Source organism: Myotis davidii, unplaced genomic scaffold (assembly GCF_000327345.1).
Source record: "Myotis davidii unplaced genomic scaffold, ASM32734v1 scaffold18, whole genome shotgun sequence".
NCBI classification, from domain to species: domain Eukaryota; kingdom Metazoa; phylum Chordata; class Mammalia; order Chiroptera; family Vespertilionidae; genus Myotis; species Myotis davidii.
Window position 1 is genome coordinate 6463346 of NW_006292696.1, and position 20627 is coordinate 6483972.

General features: G+C 46.2%; 1 protein-coding gene across 2 annotated transcripts in view; it reads left to right on the top strand.

The window, feature by feature from the left end:
* Window positions 1-4954: 4954 nt before the first annotated feature.
* CYFIP2 (cytoplasmic FMR1 interacting protein 2) overlaps window positions 4955-20627 on the top strand; it is an 88236-nt gene continuing 72563 nt past the window's right edge. For both annotated transcript variants that reach the window (XM_006766297.2, XM_006766298.1), the window contains exons 1-6: window positions 4955-5094; window positions 6797-6886; window positions 11862-11939; window positions 13791-13892; window positions 17803-17984; window positions 19415-19511. In XM_006766297.2, coding sequence (XP_006766360.1) covers window positions 4978-5094; window positions 6797-6886; window positions 11862-11939; window positions 13791-13892; window positions 17803-17984; window positions 19415-19511 — 666 coding nt within the window. In that variant the 5' untranslated portion in view covers window positions 4955-4977. The remainder of the gene's footprint in view (window positions 5095-6796; window positions 6887-11861; window positions 11940-13790; window positions 13893-17802; window positions 17985-19414; window positions 19512-20627) is intronic.

Here is a 20627-nt window from a genome sequence, read left to right on the forward strand (position 1 = left end):
GGGACTCAAACCTTGACCTCTAGTTCATAGGTCAATGCTCAACCATGAACCACACCAGCCAGGCAATGTTCACATATTTTAAAATTTGTTTTTATTTATTTATTTTAGTTGCTTTCTAGCTGGAGAGATTTACAGACAGGGAAAATATTTCCTGGCCTCTTGATGTTCATGAAACCCAAAGGGCAAAGTTACCTAATCTTTCTAGCTTGTGAGAGTCTTGTTCTTTTTGCGGAAGGAAAAGGCAGCCAAACTGGAGGGGGGGAAAAGTAAGTGCTTGGTACCTTCCAGAAAGGTACAAAGGTAGGTGTGGTCTAAAAGAAAGGGCAGAAAACTGAGAGTCAAGATATCTGCTTTCTGCTCAGCTCAGCCACTGGCTGACCATGTGACCTTGAATGGGAGTTTTCACTTCTCAGTGACAACAGCAAAAATAGCACCTGCACTTTCTTAAACCTGCAGGGTCGTTGTGATTGAGGAAGTCAAACGGAAAGATCTGTAGAACTGAGATAAAAATATAGAGGTGTGATAATAATAATGCCTTCCTTTTTGTCGAAGAATTGCTGCAGTGTTTAATTCATCCATTCACTCTATTAAAAAGAGGCCACCTGACCAGCTAACATTTCCCGAGTGCTTCCTCTGTTCCTGCTGCTGGACTAAGCACTCCACATGCCATCATGTTATATAATTCTCAGACTAACTCACTGAGGGCAGCGACTGTTATTAATTAGCGCCCTTTTACAGACAAGGAAACTGAGGCGCAGGTTAAGTAATAATATGCTTATGGTTATATAGCTAGTAAGTGGCAGGAGACAGATTTGAGCCCGTAGCTCAAGCTTAACTACTATACTTAGCCTAATATTCCACTTCAGTAAAAATACCTTCATTTCCTTCCAGAATGTCAAACAGAAAATTACAGTGCATCTTTTGCCCACAGAGAGGCAGGGTTTGGGGTGTGGGTAGTCAGGCCTGCATTCCCAAAGCCAGGTTCTCCTAGCAGCTACCCTGCATTTGTGGGCCCACCTCCTCTTGCTCAGGCTCTCAGTCATCTCAGCCATGGGTGATGGTGGGGCCTGAAGCACATTGCCTGCAAGCCCAATGTTATTACTTGTCTGGTGACTCCAGGCCACTGTGTTTGAGTTTGTTGTGAAGACACTGAACTTAAATATGCCGCGAATACCCCACAGTGAGAGGTGGCAAGCTGCGTCTGGCAAATGATGCTCCCAGAACACTGTTCATTTTTAAACATTTTATTAATTTCTCTTCCAAAATGACAAAACAACCATGTAAGTCGAATATAAAGAATGCCTCTCATTTGGAAGGTTGCATAACAGGCAGGGCATGTGGGCCAGAAAAAATAACTTCATTTCCATGTATACCTCTGTTAACATTTCCAGTACGTTTTTTCTTTCTGATTGATGTGGGGTTGGCAGTGACTTTCAGCACTTGAGTTAAAAACATCTGATTTCCTTCTTCCTTAGGCAGTGAGTGATCTACAAACACACAGAGAAATCCATTAGAGAAGCTGTATTTACAAGGAGAAAATAGAGGTTGCATTAAGGAAATAAAGACTCCTAACTTACTGGCTCTATAGGCTGTTCACTTATGATTCTCTCCAAGGAAAGTGCAAGGTTATTATTGTGTTGAAGCGGGAAACCTTAAGGATTATTCTGGTCAACGAGTATTTTGATGTCTGCAAAGCCCGGAAGAAACCCAGGTTATAGGAGAAAGGAGAGGGGAAAGGTCATGGCAAGTAGGAGTCAGGGCAGACAGATTCAAACTCGGAGTGCATACGCTGAGCTGGAGGGCTTATGGGAAATTTCAACATTTATAAAATTGGATAAAAATGTAATAAATTCCTACGTCAGCATCACACAGCATTGACAATTATTACCGAATGGCCGATTTTGTTCCATCTAGTATCCACTCTTCCCCATGTAGTATCATTTGGAAGCAAATACCTGTACCCTTTTATTTATATTTTAGAAGGTATTTCTAGAAGATAACTCTTTTAAAACATAATCTCAATATTATTATCACATCTAAAAACTAGCCCTTTTTCCTTGATATTATCAAATATCTGAGTCAGTGTTAAATTTTCCAATTTTCTTACAAATGTGATAATTTTATTTTTATGATGCTTTGTTTGTAATAGGATCCAGATAAGGTCTTATCCTCTATAGCTTCCCCCTCCATCTCTTTTTTTTTTCTTGGAGTATTTGTCAAAGGCACTGAGTCATTTGTCTAGCAGAGTTTCCCATAGATTATATTTTACTGATTACATCACTGTGGTGTATTTTAATGTGTTCTTCTGTCTTCTGTGTTTCCTGTCAGTTGGTATCAAAGGCTTGATGAAATTCAAGTTTTTGTTTAGGCTCCAGCATTCTTCATAAAGTGATGGTGTGTTTTTCCATCAGAAAGTGCATAATGACAGATTCTTTCATAACAGTTTCAGCGCCTATATCCATTTGGGTATTAGGGGCTGGGGAAAGAGGAATATTTTAATTGTGCCACTGTTTCTGGAAATAAAAAGAGAAAGAACTTTATAGAGAAAAACATCTCTGTCTTCTGCAATTTGGTTTCCAAGTGGTATAGTTTGTATAGGAAAGACTGGTTAAGTGTTTGCTTCTTTTCTTTCAGTTGGTGATTTTCAACATAAAAATTGGTTCACAGGCATCCTCCAATAGGAATAAAGTAATAAAATCCAAGTTTTCATTAAGTGTCTTTATGATCGCATGGATTAAGACATATTTGTTGTTGTTGCAAGTCCACTGAGTTATGCTGGCTGGTGCTCACTTTGCCCTGTCTTTGGCTAATGGAAGCTGCCTCAGGTAGGCTGCTGGGTCCCTTTGACACAACCCCGTTAGTTATAGGTAGGTAGCTGCTTCTAGGCCTTTTTTGTAGGACAAACCTGGGTTCCAACTACTGCTCCACCACTTGCCAGCACTTGACCTTGTGCAATTGCTTAAGTTCTGAGTTTCTGTTTGCTCACCTGTAAAATGGGAATGATCATAGTTTGTAGGGTTGATGCAAGGTTAAAATAGTCAAGTATTTGGCAGAGTGTCTGACATGGAGTAAGGGCTAAAAAATGTTTAGTTTTATTAGTGTTATTATCATTATTATTATTTGAATTAATGAATAGTGTCATCAGGGCTTTGTAGCTTGCTCCATAAAATCATTAATCCCATAAAATCTTAACTCCTCCTGCAAAGTGCAAGAGGAGTTAATATTAATGCAAGAAAGAAGGCCATCTTTTTTGTGGATTGGCACGTGGTTTTGCTGTGGAACTGAATGCCACACTTAGAATTCAGGAGAGAGAAGAGAGAAGAGGAAGGAGCATAGGTGTGGGAAGGGCCTGAAACCACAAGATGAGGCCAGATGCCTGTAGAAGGCAGAGGGGAAACCCACTTCTGAGCTCTCTGTGTCCTAATTAAATGTGGCCTTGGCTCTTGCCAGAGTGCATGACAGGGGTGAGGGTGGTGTGTGGGGGTGAAGGTTGTTGGGAACTCTAAGTGTGAGTCATAGTTAGCTGCTCAGTCCCATCTGCCCGCCCAACCATATGCCTAATGGCAACAGTAGTTTAGGGGCAGCAAGCCCCTGGGGACACTCCAGCTGTTTCAGCCCCTGGACCCAGTTCTCAGGTTCCTGGTCCCCTTTTCCCCATTTCCTAGAACTCTTGCCCTTAGGCACATCTCACTCCTCCCTGTGATGGGGTGGGAAGGGATGGGTGGGACGGCTTCTGTGACAGCAAAGTGGGCCTTCTCTTTGCTTCCTTATTCAAATGTGCTAAAGGGTTAGCTTATTATTAATCTTCTTGTAAAAACAGTTTTTAGATTTTTTGTTCACATACTCTACTATTCGTCTGTTTTAGTTTGCTTTGTTCTTTGCTTCATTTATGTCTGCTTTTCGTTTTCATTTCTTTGGGTTGAGGAAAATTCACTTCATTCAGTTCCACTTTCCTACTTTCTACTAAATGCATTTAAGACGTTTATTTATGCTCTCATTCAGTTCTAAATATTCTATAACTTCTATTTGGATTCCTCTTTAGCTATAGGTAACGTTGAAGTGTGTTTTTATGCATTTTCATAGGTGTGGGGCGCCTTTGGCTGTTATTTGCATTATTGAGTTCTGATTTTATTGCGGTGTGATCCGTGAATGTGACTGCGAGGAGATCATGTTTGGGAAAACTTGGTGGTCTAAGTCATGGTCAGTTTTTATCTACATTTCACTTTTGCTTGAAAAAGAAATGTGGATTCTCTTTGCTGAGTTGGGTAACTATGCTGACTGCCTGCAAATCCTCATGGAAGCCACTGCACTCTGCCAGCATCCCAGACACAAAAATGTTCATTCAGGGCTGATTTATTTGGTGGGACTCACAAAACACACCCAGGCCAATGGATGGCTTTTTGCTTTTGCAAATAAGGTTAATATTGCTGGAGCCTGAATTCTTTAGTCCCAGTTGAATTAGCTTGTAAGACCCAGCCTCTGGTTTCAAGTGGATACTCGTGGCTATTGCAATCATGGGCTTTTGTGCCGTGCCATAATTTAAGCGTGGAACTGATACATTTTCTCTAAAAGAACAAACGATGGGGGCTGGCCGTGGCCTGTGTCCTAGCATCAGGCGTTATTTGAAGTCCTTTGCCCTTGGTCACTGTGGTTGTGTGGGTGTCACATAACTTCTCGGAGCCTGGCTTCTGCACCAGCTCTGTGGATATGATACCGTGCTGATCACAGAGGAATGTGGTGCTGCTCGGCCGAGGTCGTAGACATGGAAGTGCTTGTAAACCATGAAGAGAGCCTCAAATATCAGCTGCAGGTTAAGGGCACCTTGTGAAGAAAGAGAAAGTGTGGTCTTAGTGCATGTTACCTCCCTTTGTTCTCTGGAGGGAGTCTGAACTGGTGAGATTGAGAGAAGTGTTTGGAGGTCCCTGAAATTCTTCATTCCCTCACTTCCCCTCAGTGCGGAATACGGAAACTACAGCCATGACCACCCACGTCACCCTGGAAGATGCCCTGTCCAACGTGGACCTGCTGGAAGAGCTGCCCCTCCCTGACCAGCAGCCATGCATCGAGCCTCCGCCTTCCTCCATCATGTACCAGGTCAATTCTCCGAGGGCTCTGGGGGCTCAGGAACCCGGGGGGGTCCCCTAAGAGGGTTTGCCCTGAAGGCAGAGGGAAGGGGGAGCTCTGCATCTAGTAGGTGAAAGGTCGTGAGTTGATGGAGTCCCTGGTGCCCTGGTAGAGCTGAGTGTAAGGAATAGATTAGCTAGTAAATGTACACCAGGGCTGCTCCTCCTCCCCGGGGAAGGCTTGTTGATCTGCTCTGACCCCAAATACCTTCCCGGCTGTTCTTGCTGCAGCACCAACCAAGGCGTTGGCAGCTCTGACCTCATGAATTAAATATTGCAATTTAGAAACCCCTAGAGCCTACATGAAGGTAATTACTTTTCCTTCATGTATGTGAGGAGAGCTCTTCAACTACTCACAGCAGCTAATGGCTCAGGGAAGCCCGTTACAGCTGTTTGCTTTCGCCCAAGACGGGTGAACTTGTGCTAAACCATGATCAGATGACTCAAGACCGTAATCCATCAGGGTATGGGAGAAGGGCATCGTGCAGCTGGATTCTGCCTTGCAAATAGCCCCTGGTCTGGGTGTGCAGGGCGAGTATGCCAGGCTAAGAAAAAAATAAGTTAATTTGAAATTCTTTGCTGTATTTGACCTTTTGAAAGTTCTTGGGCTGCTAAATGAGACTAAATATAATGCATAATATATTTTTAATTTCATTCAGTGATTAGATTTATGAAGCACAGGCTTGAAGTTTCAACTCATAAACTTTGTTTATTCACATTTTCTAACCCAGATTGAAATTTTAATTATATGAATCTTTTAAAAATATTTATACTGATTTCAGGGAGGAAGGGAGAGGGAGAGAAAGATAGAAATATCAAGGATGAGAGAGATCATTGATCGGCTGCCTCCTGCACACCCCTACTGGGGATCAAGTCCACAACTTGGGCATGTGCCCTGACTGGGAATCGAGCCGTGTCCTCCTGGTTCCTAGATCACATTCAACCACTAACCACGCTGGCTGGACAATATCTTTTTTATTATAAGCAATACAAAAAAAGTATAACAAATTTTTTATAAATATGTCTATGTCTATATATATATATACACACATTTTTACCATCTACATGCATATATTTTTAATATAACAAGGGAATCATACTATATTTATATATTGATGTATCATTTGACTTTTTTAGCTTAAAATTTATTATGGATATTTTTCCCTAACAATACTACATTGCTGCCACATTATTTTTAACTACCATCTACTACATGTAAGTCCATTGTATGGATATACTATGATCTAATTAGCCTTTCACGGTTAATGGACATTTGAATGATTTCCAGTTTTCTCTATCACAAAAAATACTGCAGTTATTACCTTTACATATGTGTCTGCACCTCAGGTGAGTGTTTTTGCAGCTGCTGGATGAAAGCAGTGCACATCTTAACTTTTCAGCAGCTGTTAGGTGTGTAGAGTGTCAGTAAGCATTTATTCCCAGGGCCAGGTGGGGTGACCCTGATGGGAAGCGGATGTGGGCCCTGTCTGTAGGCAGCTCTGGCCCAGTGTGGCCGAGTGGGATTTGGGGGAGGGAAGATGAGAGGGTGATGTGGACATAGCTTTCCACAGAGAACTGGTGGCATTTGTTGGCAGCAGTGCGTTCCCTGGGCACCCAGCCACCTTGGACCTGTTTTTCAATAACCAAATGTTCCTGTCCTCCAATTCCCACAGGCCAACTTTGACACGAACTTCGAGGACAGGAATGCATTTGTCACAGGCATTGCAAGGTACATCGAACAGGCTACGGTCCACTCCAGCATGGTGAGTCTCTGGGACCCTGCCAGGGCGGGAGGGGCTGTGGGCAGCTATTCCAGGACCTCCAGCCTCAGGCAGACCCACCTCCTTAAGCCCATTCTCACACCTGCCCCAGCCTCTCTCAGTGCCCAGGCCATCCTGTGCCCCGTGTCTTCCAGCTTTGCAAATCCTGCTCACCTTTAGGGCCCAGCATTATCCTTACTCTTCACTTCCCTGAGCGCCTATAGCAGCGGTTCTCAAGCTGTGGGTCGCGACCCCTTTGGGGGTCAAACAACCCTTTCACAGGGGTCACCTAAGACCATCGGAAAACATATAAAATTACATATTGTTTTTGTGATTAATCACTATGCTTTAATTATGTTCAATTTGTAACAATGAAAATACATCCTGCATATCAGATATTTACATTACGATTCATAACAGTAGCAACATTACAGTTATGAAGTAGCAACGAAAATAATGTTATGGTTGGGGGGTCACCACAACATGAGGAGCTGTATTTAAAGGGCCAGAAGGTTGAGAACCACTGCTTTAGAAATACTTTGAGCAAAACAAAAGGTTTCTCATAAAGGGACGGTGGCTTTGGAATCACATGTTGTTGACCCGAGGAAGCTGGTGGCCTAAATCGTTCACACGTGGGGCCAGCTGTCTGACCCATCTGCGAGGGATCGCTCCTTCCCTCTGGGGCTTTCGTGGATTTTATTCTCCAGCAGCACTGAAATTTGAGGAATTCAGATTCCTCGTTCTGCAGCTCTCTGCAACATTCTCTCTATATCAGCTGTACTCTAAAACCTGGTCTTATCATACCCCACCCATTTATTTAATAAGTAGTGTGCACCTGGGGCCTGCAGAGACTGTGCTAAATGCTGGGGCAGGGGATACAAGGACAAACGGGGATTCTCAATGGGTCAAGTGGAAATACAGACACGCTTACCATTTATCAAACACTTTCTGTGTAGATAATTTAAATGCATTGTCTCAGTCCTCAACTCATTGTCCTGTGAGGTAGGTTCTATTACAATACCCATTTCATGGATGTGAAAACTGACGTCCAGAAAAGTTAAGTTTCATGGGGTCCTACCACGGATAAGGTCTGTCTGCTCTAGACTACTCTTTGCAGACCAATAAAAATGCACAAAATTAAAGGTAAATGACATGGTAAAAGTACAAAGTTCCTTGTTTTTGAAGGGGCCTTGAGGGTGTTGGGGAGAGCTTGATGAAGGAAGTGGCTTTTGAGTAGGGCCTTGTATTATACGTATGTATGTATAAAATATGTAAATACACAAATTACATTATAACCGTATATATATATATACATATATAAACTTTAAAATGTATAAGGTATGTTCATACATGATATTATGGAACTTTATAACAGCCCTGTAACTTGCAAAGAGGTCATTATACCCATTTTAGGGATAAGAAAACAGAGGCCTAGAGAAGTTAATAGCAAGTTGCTCATGATCCCACTAGTAAATCATGGGGTTGCACCTGGAATCCGGACTTTCTTTTCTTTTTAAAAAATATATTTTTATTGATTTCAAAGAGGGAGGGAGAGGGGGAGAGAGAGAGATAGAAACATCAATGATGAGAGAGAATCATTGATCGGCTGCTTCCTCCACACTCCACACTGGGGATCAAGCCCACAGCCTGGGCATGTGCCCTGATGGGTAATCGAACCTTGATCTTCTGGTTCATAGGTCAACCATTGAGCCACACTGGTCAGGCCAGAGGCAAAAATTTTCAAGGCTGCCTAGGTTTGGACTGTAAGGTACATATAAAGAAATTGTCCGGTATTTATGGAAAACTAGGTAAGGATCTGTGATATGCTACCAACTGGAAGCCTCTCACGTCCAGAGGCTAAAAGTCCAATATCAAAGTGTCAGCAGGGTTGATTTCTCCTAAGGCCTCTCTCCTTGGCTTGCATACTGCCACCTTCTCACTGTGTCCTCACATTGCCTTTCTTCTGTGAGTACACGCACATATGGTGTCTCTGTGTGTCCAAATTTCCTCTCATTAAAAGAACACCAGTAAGATTGGATTAGGGCCCACCCTGAAGGCCTCATTTTAACTTAATCACCTCTGTAAAGGCCCTGTCCCATTCTGGGGTATTGGGGGTTAGGGCGTCAACATATGAATTTTGGAGGGACACAATTCACCCATCATAGGGGGCTGTAATTCATTTAGTAAAAATGAAAAGCAATAGAAAATTGTTTATCCCTGGGAGAAATGTGAACAGACCTCTGCTTGGGGAATAAGTTCCATTTGTTAGTTATGTGTAGAATGAGTTGTGAGGCGAATACACTGGTTGAGATACGGTTATCTGCATCGGAGGCATTACAGGCTGAGTGAGGGTGATGGCATGAGGGCTGGCTAAGGAAGTGGATATGAGAGACACTGGAGGTTAACTCCACCTGGCTTAACAGTTGTCTGTATAAATACCAGGTCAGGGGCACCAAACGGCGAGTCAGAAGGAGGGGCTGGTTTAGAGGGGGATTGTGTTTTCTATTTCTGCTGTAGCAGATTGTCACAGACTTAGTGACCTGAACCAACACAAGTTTATTTGCTTACAGTTCTTTCTGTCAGAAGTCCAGCCAGGATCTTACAGGGTTAAAGTCAAGGTCTGTGGAGGCTTTTCCCAGCTTCTACAGGCGGCCCACCTTCCCTGGCTCACCCTCTGCCAGCCAGCAGTTCAATCACTCCAATCTCTGCTTCCGCCCTCCATCCCATCTCTGACTCGCCTGCCTCCCTCTTTCACTCATTGGGACCCTTGTCCTTACCTTGGGTCCACCAGATAATCCAGGACAGCCTCCCTCCCCATTTCAAGGTTTCTAACTTAGTTACATCTGCAAAGGCCCTTTTGCTGTGGAGAGGATTGTATTCACAGTTCTGGGCATCAGGATTCAGCCATCTTTGTGGGGCTGTTATTCTGCCGACACAGGGATAGTGTTGATACGGTCTTCTTAGATGGGTCAAGAATAGGATGTACCATTGACATTCCTGAGTAATGCCCAAACGTCACTTCACTCAACAATTTCTACCTTGTAACTTGCTAAATCTCTCACTAGCGTACCTTATCAGCAGCAAAGTGTCTTCATTAGATGTTTAGCTTCTTGTATTTCTCCTGCCTGCACTTGGTAAATCTCTCAAATGGTGGGAGAGCCAGAAGAAAGAGGAGTGAGAGAAAGTATATAAACCATGTAATTGACCAGCTGCATGGAACGGTCAGGGCTCTTTGCTGGAGGTCAGACAGGGGCTGAGTAAGTGCTGAGAGGTACAGTCTGTCACTACCAGCCCTGAAACTTGAGCTGAACTCACATTGCATTTAAGTCATGGACTTTCAGAATCTTATAAAAGTAAAGGACCTTAGAGATCCTTAGTCCAGCAGCTGCCACACTGGCTGCCCATTGGGTTCACCTGGGGGGCATTTGAAAATGCTGATGCCTGGGCTCCCTTCCCAGGGATAATGATTTATTTCTGGGAGGTCGTGTCTGGGCATCAGGAGTCTTCCACGTTCCCCAGGTGACTAATGTGCAGCCAGGGGTGAGACAGTGATTGAGACCAACTCTTTTTCTCCAGTGAGAAAACCATGACATTCTTCAAGGTAAAAGGTGGGCCCAACAGAGCCAGGACCAGAAAGCAAGCTTTCCATGGCCCCACCAGGGGCGCCTTCCACCACGCCATTCTGACCTCTATATCGCAGGCTTAGTTATACAACAAACCTGGTTGATGGTCACCTGCCCTGGCCATAGGTCAGAGTCCATCTCATCCTGTTCACTGCCCTAGTCCCAGCACGGAGCGCAGAGCCTGGGACCCCTCAGGGCTCAAACATTCTTTGGGTGAGTGAGTTGGGATACTCACACCTACCAAGGGCCAAGTTTGTTGCTAGTATGCTCCTTATGTTGCTGTCACGTCCCTTTTCTGATGTGTGTTCTGAAGCAATGGCAGCAGGAGACCCACACGTTTCACCTTGGTTCTCTGTCATCTCAAGGGCAACGTGTTCCTGATTTTCAAAGTGCTGATTGAAAGTGTGAGTTGTCGGTGGCATTGGCTGTTGAAAACAAAACCATAAAAAGTAATGAGCTCTAAATTAAATCTGACCTTGTACTAGAAAGGTATTATGAAATAGACATGACATGTGGAGTAAAAAAAATAACTCAGTAAGGGTTCATTTTTATATCAATACAAACATTTACACAAGAGCTGGTCTAGTAATACTCTTTTTTACTGTGTTTTTGAGATATTGTTCATAGAACATAAAATTCACCCTTTAAAGTGAACAGATCAGTGTTTTTTTAATATATTCACCATGTTAGACAACCATCACCACTATCTAATTTCTGTCACCACAAAAAAACAACAAAAAAACCCAAACCCATTAGTAATTTTTCTGCTTGTGAAATAGTCACATAAGCTCTTCTTAAAAAGTGCAAACATTATGGTCCTGTGTGATAGGAAAAGTGAGTGCCCCGCAGAGAGCCTGCTAGTCCTATTCCACCAAAATATCTCCAGTATACCATAATATACTTTCCTAATTGCTACTCTTTGTTTAGTTTTTCTTTATAGCCTATGTGCTATGCATACTGTTTGGGTAGTTGCTTAGTTTCTTGCTAAGTATATCTGGGACAACTTTTGCTGTTGGAACAAATAGATCTGTTGCCTTCTTTATGAGGTGGCTATCCATCTTTGAGAACTGCAGCCTGCTTACAGAGCCTTGGTGTCTGAGGAGAATACCTGAGGCCAGTGCTTCTCAAACTTATGTTGCACCTGGGAGGGTGCGTCCCCTGGGAATGTTCCTGAATGCAGATTCTGATTCTGTCAGCCAGGCAGCGGCCTGAGGCTCTGCATTCCTAATGAGCCTCCCAGGCGATGGGGATGCTGCTGGTGCACAGATCTCACTGAGCAGTGAGGTTTTGGGGGCTGATGAGAAGCCTGTTGCACCAGGGCGGTTTCTCCCTGATGAGCGTGTTTTGCTTTTCAGAATGAAATGCTGGAGGAAGGACACGAGTATGCGGTCATGCTGTACACCTGGCGCAGCTGTTCCCGGGCCATCCCCCAGGTGAGGCTGTCCTTCCCTGGGGGCTCTCCTGCCGCCAGGGGGCACCACCGCCCTCCCCCTTACCCCATTCAGAGAGCTGAGCTTCTCCAGGTGGCAGGGAGCAAAGCTAATCCAAGGGGACACGCTGAAAACCTTCAGAGAGTTTCCCATAAAACTGATGCCAACTTTGAAAAAATTGTTCGATATACTTTATTTGGAAAACAGTATATGCTAACTGTACAACACCAAACCATTGCAGAAAGGTATAAAGTAAAAAGCAAGACAGTCCCAACTCCTCACCCCCACCACCCAAACCCACCTCCCATCCGAGCATGATCACTATGGACACGTGTTGCTGCCTGTTCCCCTGGATCTTTCTCGCTGATTATCCTGAATATTTCTATGATTATTATTTTGTAAATAATTATTTACAAAGCATATGTTGTTTTTTACTTATATAGTTCTGCCACTTGATTTTTTTACACTGTATTCTTTTTTAAAAACATATATTGTTATTGATTTCAGAGAGGAAGGGAGAGGGAGAGAGAGATAGAAACATCAAAGGTGAGAGAGAATCACTGATCAGCTGCCTTCAACACACCCCCCACTGGGGCCCACAACCAGGGCATATGCTTTGACCCGGAATCGAACCGTAACCTTCTGTCATAGGTCAACGCTCAACCACTGAGCCACGCCAGCTGGGCTACACTTTATTCTTTATCGATGATGTTTTTTTTTCACGTTGACACATACGGATAATATGTGTATGTGTCAACCATCATTATAATTGTCACATATTTCATGAGTCCCATTTTAATAAAATTCATGAGGCACAGATGTGTAAAAAGAAACAGTTCCTCACCCTTCCTTTAATCTTAGTCCCCTGGGGTAACTATGCCTGTAACATATATGAACAAACACACACACACACTGTTTTGTTTAACAAAAATGGGACTAAGTGACACTTCCTGTCCCATCACAGTTTTTACCTGTCAATTTATGGTGGCAGTCTGTCCATGTCAGGTGACATAGATCTGCCTCATTCCTTGTTACATAATGATATTGAATTGAGTGTATCATATTTTATCCTTTCAATCACCTGGACATTGAGCTTGTTGCTCCTATTTTAAGAATTTCTAAACAGTGTGAAGAATGTTTCAGCCGCCTTGTTAGCACTCCCGGGTGTGTGTGCTGTGAAAACACCCACCATGTGGTTGTGATGTGTTGAAAACGGTTGGGCAGAGCACATGGGTTTCTTGGTGGGCCTGAGTGTGGCCAGGGGGGCTCTGCCACGGGTGCATCCGGAGCAGTGGATGGGACATTTTTCTCTGCCGGGAATCTGGCGGGGCCCCTCTGGGGTTAGAGCAGGGGTGGGCAAACTTTTTGACTCAAAGGCCACAATGGGTTCTTAAACTGGACTGCAGGGCCGGAACAAAAGCATGGATGGAGTGTTTGTGTGAACTAATATAAATTCAAAGTAAACATCATTACATAAAAGGGTACGGTCTTTTTTTTTTTAGTTTTATTAATTTCAAACGGGCCGTAGTTTGCCCACGGCTGGGTTAGAGTGAGGAAGGGCTGAAGGAGGGAGATCTTACAGATAAATGTGGACGTGTGTACAGCGACTGGTCACAGTACAGACAGACTGAAGGTGGACTGTTCTGTTCTTGGGACCAGCTGGTTTCTTTCCTGCAGCCAATGTCTGGGAAGCAGTGTTGCCCCCAATCAGGGCTACCCTAGCCTCGTCTCACCAGAGTGACCTTGTCATTTATCATCCTGGATGAGGTGCCTTCAGGAGTGAAAAGGGGTCCATTAATAAGTCAACAGGGCTGCCTGGGTGGATCAGGATGTCTGAGACCCCTCTGCCCATAGGTGAAATGCAACGAGCAGCCCAACCGTGTGGAGATATACGAGAAGACGGTGGAGGTGCTGGAGCCGGAGGTCACCAAGCTCATGAAGTTCATGTACTTCCAGGTGAGGGATTGGTGAATCTGGATCAGGCGACTAGAGAAGGCCCCTGCCCTTCTGCACACACGGGTCTGGGTTTTTGTGCCATGTTGCTTATTCATTTGGTCAATACTTTTTGAGTGCCCCTGACACAACCCCGAGTGAGCAAGATGGACACTCCTTCCCTCCCTGAAATTTCCATTCTAGTGAGCACAGGAGTATGTTCTGGGCAGGAGGAGAGACCGACAATAAACAACAAACAACGATTCTCAGGGCATAATATGTGCTGTGAGTAAATAACATTTCAAAAATCCCTGGGCGGCAGCTGTCTGTGACTTGGCTGCAGCTTTAGGGACAGCCTCTCAGGAGGTGGCATGTGAACTGAGGTCTGTGTGATGAGAAGGGCTGGTGTGGGATGGTCTGAGGAAGAGGGTTTCAGGCAGAAGGAACTGTGAAGGCCAAGCCCCTGAGGCTCAAAGGGGCCTCATGTGTTTAAGAAACAGAAGGAAGCCAGGGAGGCTGCAGGGTGGGAGAGAGAGGGATAAAAGGTGAGGCTGGAGCAGTAGCCAGGGACCTGCTCACACAGGGAACTGAAGGCCATGAAGTAGGATGTGAAAACAGTGTGCGGATTTTATTAAATCACCACAGAAACCACTGAGGCTTCTAGTGACAGGATCTGCCATGATTTCTTCAAACACCTTCCCTATTCCTTTCTCCCTTTCTGCCTCTTCTGGCACACCTACTATTCTGATATTGTTGTGTTTCACATTGATCCACAGCTCCCTTAAGCTGACCTCCTGTTTTTTATTTCTTTTTCTTTTTTGCTCTCTAATTGAGTGATATTTTCAACTCTGTCTTCTAATTCACTGATTTGATCCTCAGCTTCCCCTAATCTGCTATGTATTCCTTCCAATGTGTTTTTTATTTGTGTTATGTCATTCTTTATCTCAGACTGTTCTTTTTTCATAGCTACTATATCTTTTTTCATACTGTTGAGCATTTTTAACATCATTACTCTGAACTCTGTTTCAGATAAATTTCTTATCTCTGCTTCACTTAACTCTTCTTCTGGAGAATTTGCTAGTTATTTCATTCGGGGGTTGTTTCTTTGTTTTATCATTTTGGTTGTCTGTTTGGGTTTGTGACTATGTTTTAGGTAGATCCTCTATGCCTCTCAGTCTCTAGTGTAGGACAGTGTTAAAGGCTGTTTCTGGCTAATTGGATCAGGCAAAGACTCAAAGCCTCCAGAGGCCACCTCTGTCTACAGACAAATAGGATGTGACTTGAATTGCTTCCAGGCAGTCATCCTCCAGTGTGGCAAGAGTTTTTTCAACAGGGTGGGGCAGTTGCTTCTGCCTGGAGGCTAATTTTTACTTTTAATATCTTAAGTGGCCTCAGGGCAAGGTGTTTTCCAATAGGGTGTGTAGACTGTCTTTCCCCCCATGCAAGGCAGATGTCTATGTTGGAAAGATGTCCTCCGCTGCGTGAGGTAATGACTCAGACCAGGAAACTTGGGGTGTCTACCTTCTGAGCTCTATACCCCGAGTCCCCAGTCCTGGGTTCTGCTCTCACAGCTCCAGTCCACTTCACACTCCCTCTGCCAGAGCACAAGGTGTTGCCTGGCCAACCCTTTCGCGCCTCCGCCCCTCCTACCAGTCTCTATGACTTCTCCACCATCAGTCCTTGGGTATCAGGGCTCTCTCCTGTGAGTTTACCCTCCTCAGTTTGGTGCTCTCTGCCTGGGGAGCCCAGCTTTGGGATTAGATCCAAGGGTTCTCAGTGGCACAAACCCCACCCCCAACACCCCCCCGCCCCCCCATACACACACACCTGAGATATCTCTCTGGGACTTCAGCTGCTGTCTGTGGTTGCCTGGCCAACCCTTTCGCGCCTCCGCCCCTCCTACCAGTCTCTATGACTTCTCCACCATCAGTCCTTGGGTATCAGGGCTCTCTCCTGTGAGTTTTCCCTAGTGACACGATCTGATTGGGGTGTTTACAGCATCTGGCTGCTTGGTGGGAAATGGAAGGGAGGTGAGGGCAGCACAGATGTGAGGGGCGAGAGGTGACAAGAGTGGCAGCAGGAAGACCAGTTGGGAAACCAGGAAGAGTGATCTTTAAAGGAGGAAAAGAGGAAAAAGACAGCCAAGGGCTTTCATGAGGGCAAGCTAGTTAAATTTAAAAAAAAAAAAAAAGAGGGCAGCTCGTTAAACAGAAATAACCAAGGAAAAATAAGGCAACAGGTTGATTATTGTGCTCAGGTTGGAAGCTGCTCAAGAATGCAGGTTGAGCACTTTAAGACCAGTCTGTACCCCAGGGCGGGGGTCATGCCACACACTCTGCCCTGCACGTGCTCCACAGAGAGTTCAGGCTGGTAAACAGACTTCCAGGCTCTGGCAGATATCCACCCCATGCTCAGCCCCACACTCAGCTCTGCATGGCCTGCTGTATGCGAGATGGGGTGTCTGGGAAGGTGCAGATACCTGCAGCCCAGGGCAGGAACGCTGGCTCCGGAGGCGGAGACCAAGGCTCCTCCACAGTGTGACTGTGCCTGTGAGTGACATAGCATATCTGATGCCTTCAGTTTTCTCACCTTGGAAATAGTACCTGTTTCACAGGCTTGTAGCGAGGATAGAGGAGGTCTATTGTAAAGAGCCACGTAGAGCCCTAGTTACACAGGAGGGTTAACACATTGAAGCTGCTGTTAATCAACCATGGACTCTTTAGGAAGGCAGGTCCAAGAGAGAAAAACTATACAGAAACCGAGAAAGGATGGCCTGGGATCACCTGGAGCTACGCTGTTCCGTACGGTAGCCCCGTGTGGGTATTTACATTAATTAAAATAAAATAAAATGTAAAATCCAGGTCCTCCGTTGCCCGAACCACCGAGTGCTCAGTAGCCACATGTGGTGAGTGGTTCTCGTATTGGGGGTTGTACACACAGGACGTTTCCACCATCATAGAAAGTGCTCTTGGACTTAGGCTCCGGAAGGGGAAGGCTGGCCAGTCTGGTCTTCACAGGCGAGGAATTACGGGTGGGTATCCCGGCCTGAGGAGGGGAGAGCACACACAAGGAGTCATTTCTCTCCCTCCTCTCCTCGTCTTGTTCCCCTTCCTCCCTCTTGCTCTCTCTCTGGGTTACTCTTTAGCCTTATTTGTGGATTGTTATTCAGCTGCTTTCTTTGGTAACAGATTTATTGAGAAATAATTCACATACCATATAATTCATCCATTTAAAGTGGACAGTTCAATGATTTTTTAGTACATTCACAGGGTTGTGTGTTCATTACCAGGGTCAATTTGTAACATCTTCGTCACCCCAAAAAGAAATCCCATTCCCTGTTGCTGACACCCCATTATACCCCCATCCATCCCAGCTCTGGGCAAGCATCCTCCCACCCCCTCCCCCCACTTTATTTTTCTCCATAACACATATCACACTGGAATGTACAGAAGTAGTTTATTTTGTTTTCTGTCTTCCTTCACTAAAATGTAAGCCTCATAGGGTAGAGATTTTTTTTTTCTTCATTCTTTCTTTACCCCGGTGCCTAGAATGGTGCCTAGTGCATAGTAGATACTCAATAAACACTATGTATTGGTTGAATGAACCTCTTTCTCTGAATCCCTGCCCCCTTGTCAAGTGGTGCCTGGCACTGTCCTAGGCGCTGGAATACAAAAGTGAATAACACGGTGCTTCTCTGTAAAAGCCTGACGAATAAATGCGTGGGGTCAACTCACTGGGTGGTGTGTTCCTTTGAGAATCAGCTTTGAATGTAGGGACTCCTCTGAGGAAGACCTCTTGGCGGATTTGCTTCTAAATGTCCAGACTCTGACCAGGGCCCCAGGGGAGCCTTGACCCTGCCCCCCACCTGAGAGCGCGGGGAGCCGCCCCCACCCATGCTGCCCGTCCTTACCTGCTGCCCCCTCCCTGCCCGCAGCGCAAGGCCATCGAGCGGTTCTGCAGCGAGGTGAAGCGGCTGTGCCACGCCGAGCGGAGGAAGGACTTTGTCTCCGAGGCCTACCTCCTGACGCTGGGCAAGTTCATCAACATGTTCGCGGTCCTGGACGAGCTGAAGAACATGAAGTGCAGCGTCAAGAACGACCACTCTGCCTACAAGAGGTCAGCCTCCCCTGCCCCCCACTTCCTGGGTAGCCTGCCAAGGGGAGGAGGAGGATGGAGCCTGTCTAACAGGCCCCTTCTCCAGAACCAAACGAGCCAGTCCCCTGGCACACGGCGGCTGGGCCGGACCTGTTTGTGTGGTTTGAGGAGAAAGGTGCAGGGCTGGGTCCTGGGGGACTGGGTCTGTGCAGGGCTCTCTGTCTCAACATGGAATCAGATGCTCATTTCCCTGTCTGTGGAGCAGCAGCGTCCTCTCTTGCCCTTTGTAGTGCAGCGCCAGTGAGATCATCATAAAGTGGCCACATTGTCATTCCTGTAAGAATCAGAAAGCCAGTCCAAACTGCTTCTGTGGAAGAGGGATGGGCTGGCTCCGGAACTGAAGGCCCCTGCTCACTCTCAGGCGGGCTGTGCCCTGGGGTGCCCTCCGGCAGCTTAAACCCTCCTCCGGCCAGCATCCCAGCTTCAAGGGAAGAAAACAATGCTCCTCTTTGCAAATAATTTTGCAAAAGTCCCAGCTTGGTCATGCGCCAGGTTCCTCATCAGCCATTGTGTGGGTGGGAGCTCTGGTTGGACAGGTGCTCACCATGGGGTCACTTGGGGGTCAGTGTCAGCTCAAGAGAAGGACAGAGAGTGGGAAGGGCTCCTTCCTCTCTAGAAATTAAGTACAGCCATGCGAAAGTGGGCGGGGGCGGGAGGGTGAGTCAAAAGCAGCAGATTTCCTCTGTGTTGTCTAGACACATCTCTTGGGAAGGCTCTTCTGTGTCTGATGAAAGGCCTCTCCTCCTAGTAACTGGAGAAAGCAGAAGAAAGCAGACAACAGACTGATTCTCAGCACGCTATCCTCCTGAGTGAGCTGTGAAAGAGCCCCTCACAAGCCTGACTCAAAAGTGGCCAGAAAAATCTGGGCCTCCACAGTTTTTCCCTTCACGTCCTGCGTGTGTTCCCTGCACCTAACATCCCTTCACTCTCAATCCCAGCAGGTTAAATAGACTGGGTTCTATGTAATGCTTTGCTTTAGAAGCATAGAGATTTTCCAATAAAGAACACAATACAGAACAAAAACAAAGCTTCCTGCCCCTGGTTCTGGTCCGTGGCGGGCTGTGCAGGTCCGTTAGAGGCCACTGCGGGGCCAGGGGTGCTCATTGCACTCTGTCTTACCCCTCCAGCTGGTTGATAGGATGCTAGCTGCCCTTCAGCTTGGAGTTTGAGCTTCAGTGCATTCTTGCCTCTCAGTCTCAGGTACCCTTATCAGAGGGTGTAAACAACTCCGAATGACTCCAGAAGATACTCCCCGTTGACTTTAGTCACCTGTGATGCCAGAGCCAGTTAACCTCGGGGGCAGTGTCACTCGGGTCGGGTGGGAGGCAGAGCCCGAGAGGCCTGGTTAGGCTGGTTACTTGAGCGTTCCTCTCTGCGACCCCGTGTTTCAGGGCAGCGCAGTTCCTGAGGAAGATGGCGGACCCCCAGTCTATCCAGGAGTCGCAGAACCTCTCCATGTTCCTGGCCAACCACAACAGGATCACCCAGGTGACGGCAAACTCCACGTTAGTTCAGGCCTGGTGTCCCGGGACACAGGCAGGGGCCTGGAGGGTGGGTGGACCGTGAGCAGAGGAGCTGGGCCCAGGTCTAACACCCTCACTGCCCTACTCCAGAGTTAGACTTTGGATTAAGTCTCCCTTCCCAGACAGTCCTTTCACCCTCTCCCAGTGTGGTTCCCTGAAGACCTTCTCAGCCACTATCCTGCCCCCACATTAGTGCAGATTGAGAGCGTGGGTTCTGGAGTTAAACAGCCTTGTTTTCTAACCCTAGACCCATCATGAGACCTTGGGCAAGGTCTAAGCCTCGGTTTTCTCATCTGTAAAACGGACCTGGGATTTTGAGAATGTTATGAGAATCCATGTGATAGGACTGTTGTGAGAAATACATGAGATACTGTATAAAAAGCCCTCCATATGTAGAACCTGACAAATGGCAAGGGCATAAGAAAATGGAGCTGTTATTACTGCCACCGCTTGGCCAGGGCACCCCCGCTGGGCGGTGGCTCTCTCGCTCTGTCTGACGTAACCTGTCTTGCTCATCTGTCAGTCCAGCCTAAACAGGCACCAGCAAGAATGTCAGCAGGACTCAGGCTGAGTGGGGCCCTCCCTCTTCGAAGGGTTTGGAGACTCGGCTCTCTCTCAGGGATGCTGCTGGCTTCGCTAGGCCCTCCCTACTCCTTGTTGAATGCAAAAGGCTATTAACTTTGAGGCTGTAGGTTTCTTTCCTGGGACACATTCCCATGTTGTCAGATCCTTCTTTTGGGAGATGCGTTTCTTTCTATACTGTTGTGTCCTGCCAGGAGGGAGAATGCTGCTGGCCCAGCTCTCCTACCCCAGGCTAGGCCATCCCCCATCATCTGAGGAGATGCCATGGCTAGGTCCATAGCCTCAAAACTAAACTGGGAAGACAAACAGGCCTTCTGCCATAACATGGAGCTGCTTTTCAGCTCAGCCCCATCATATACTTTCTAACCATCAAAACTGGCAGGGAATAACATGGAGGGCCCCTAGGGGAGTGAGTTGCCTGCCAGGGGAGATGTGCAGGAGCTCAGACCAGCCACTGTGGGGACAGTGAGAGGATGCAGGCTTCCTCCCCCTAGTGGTC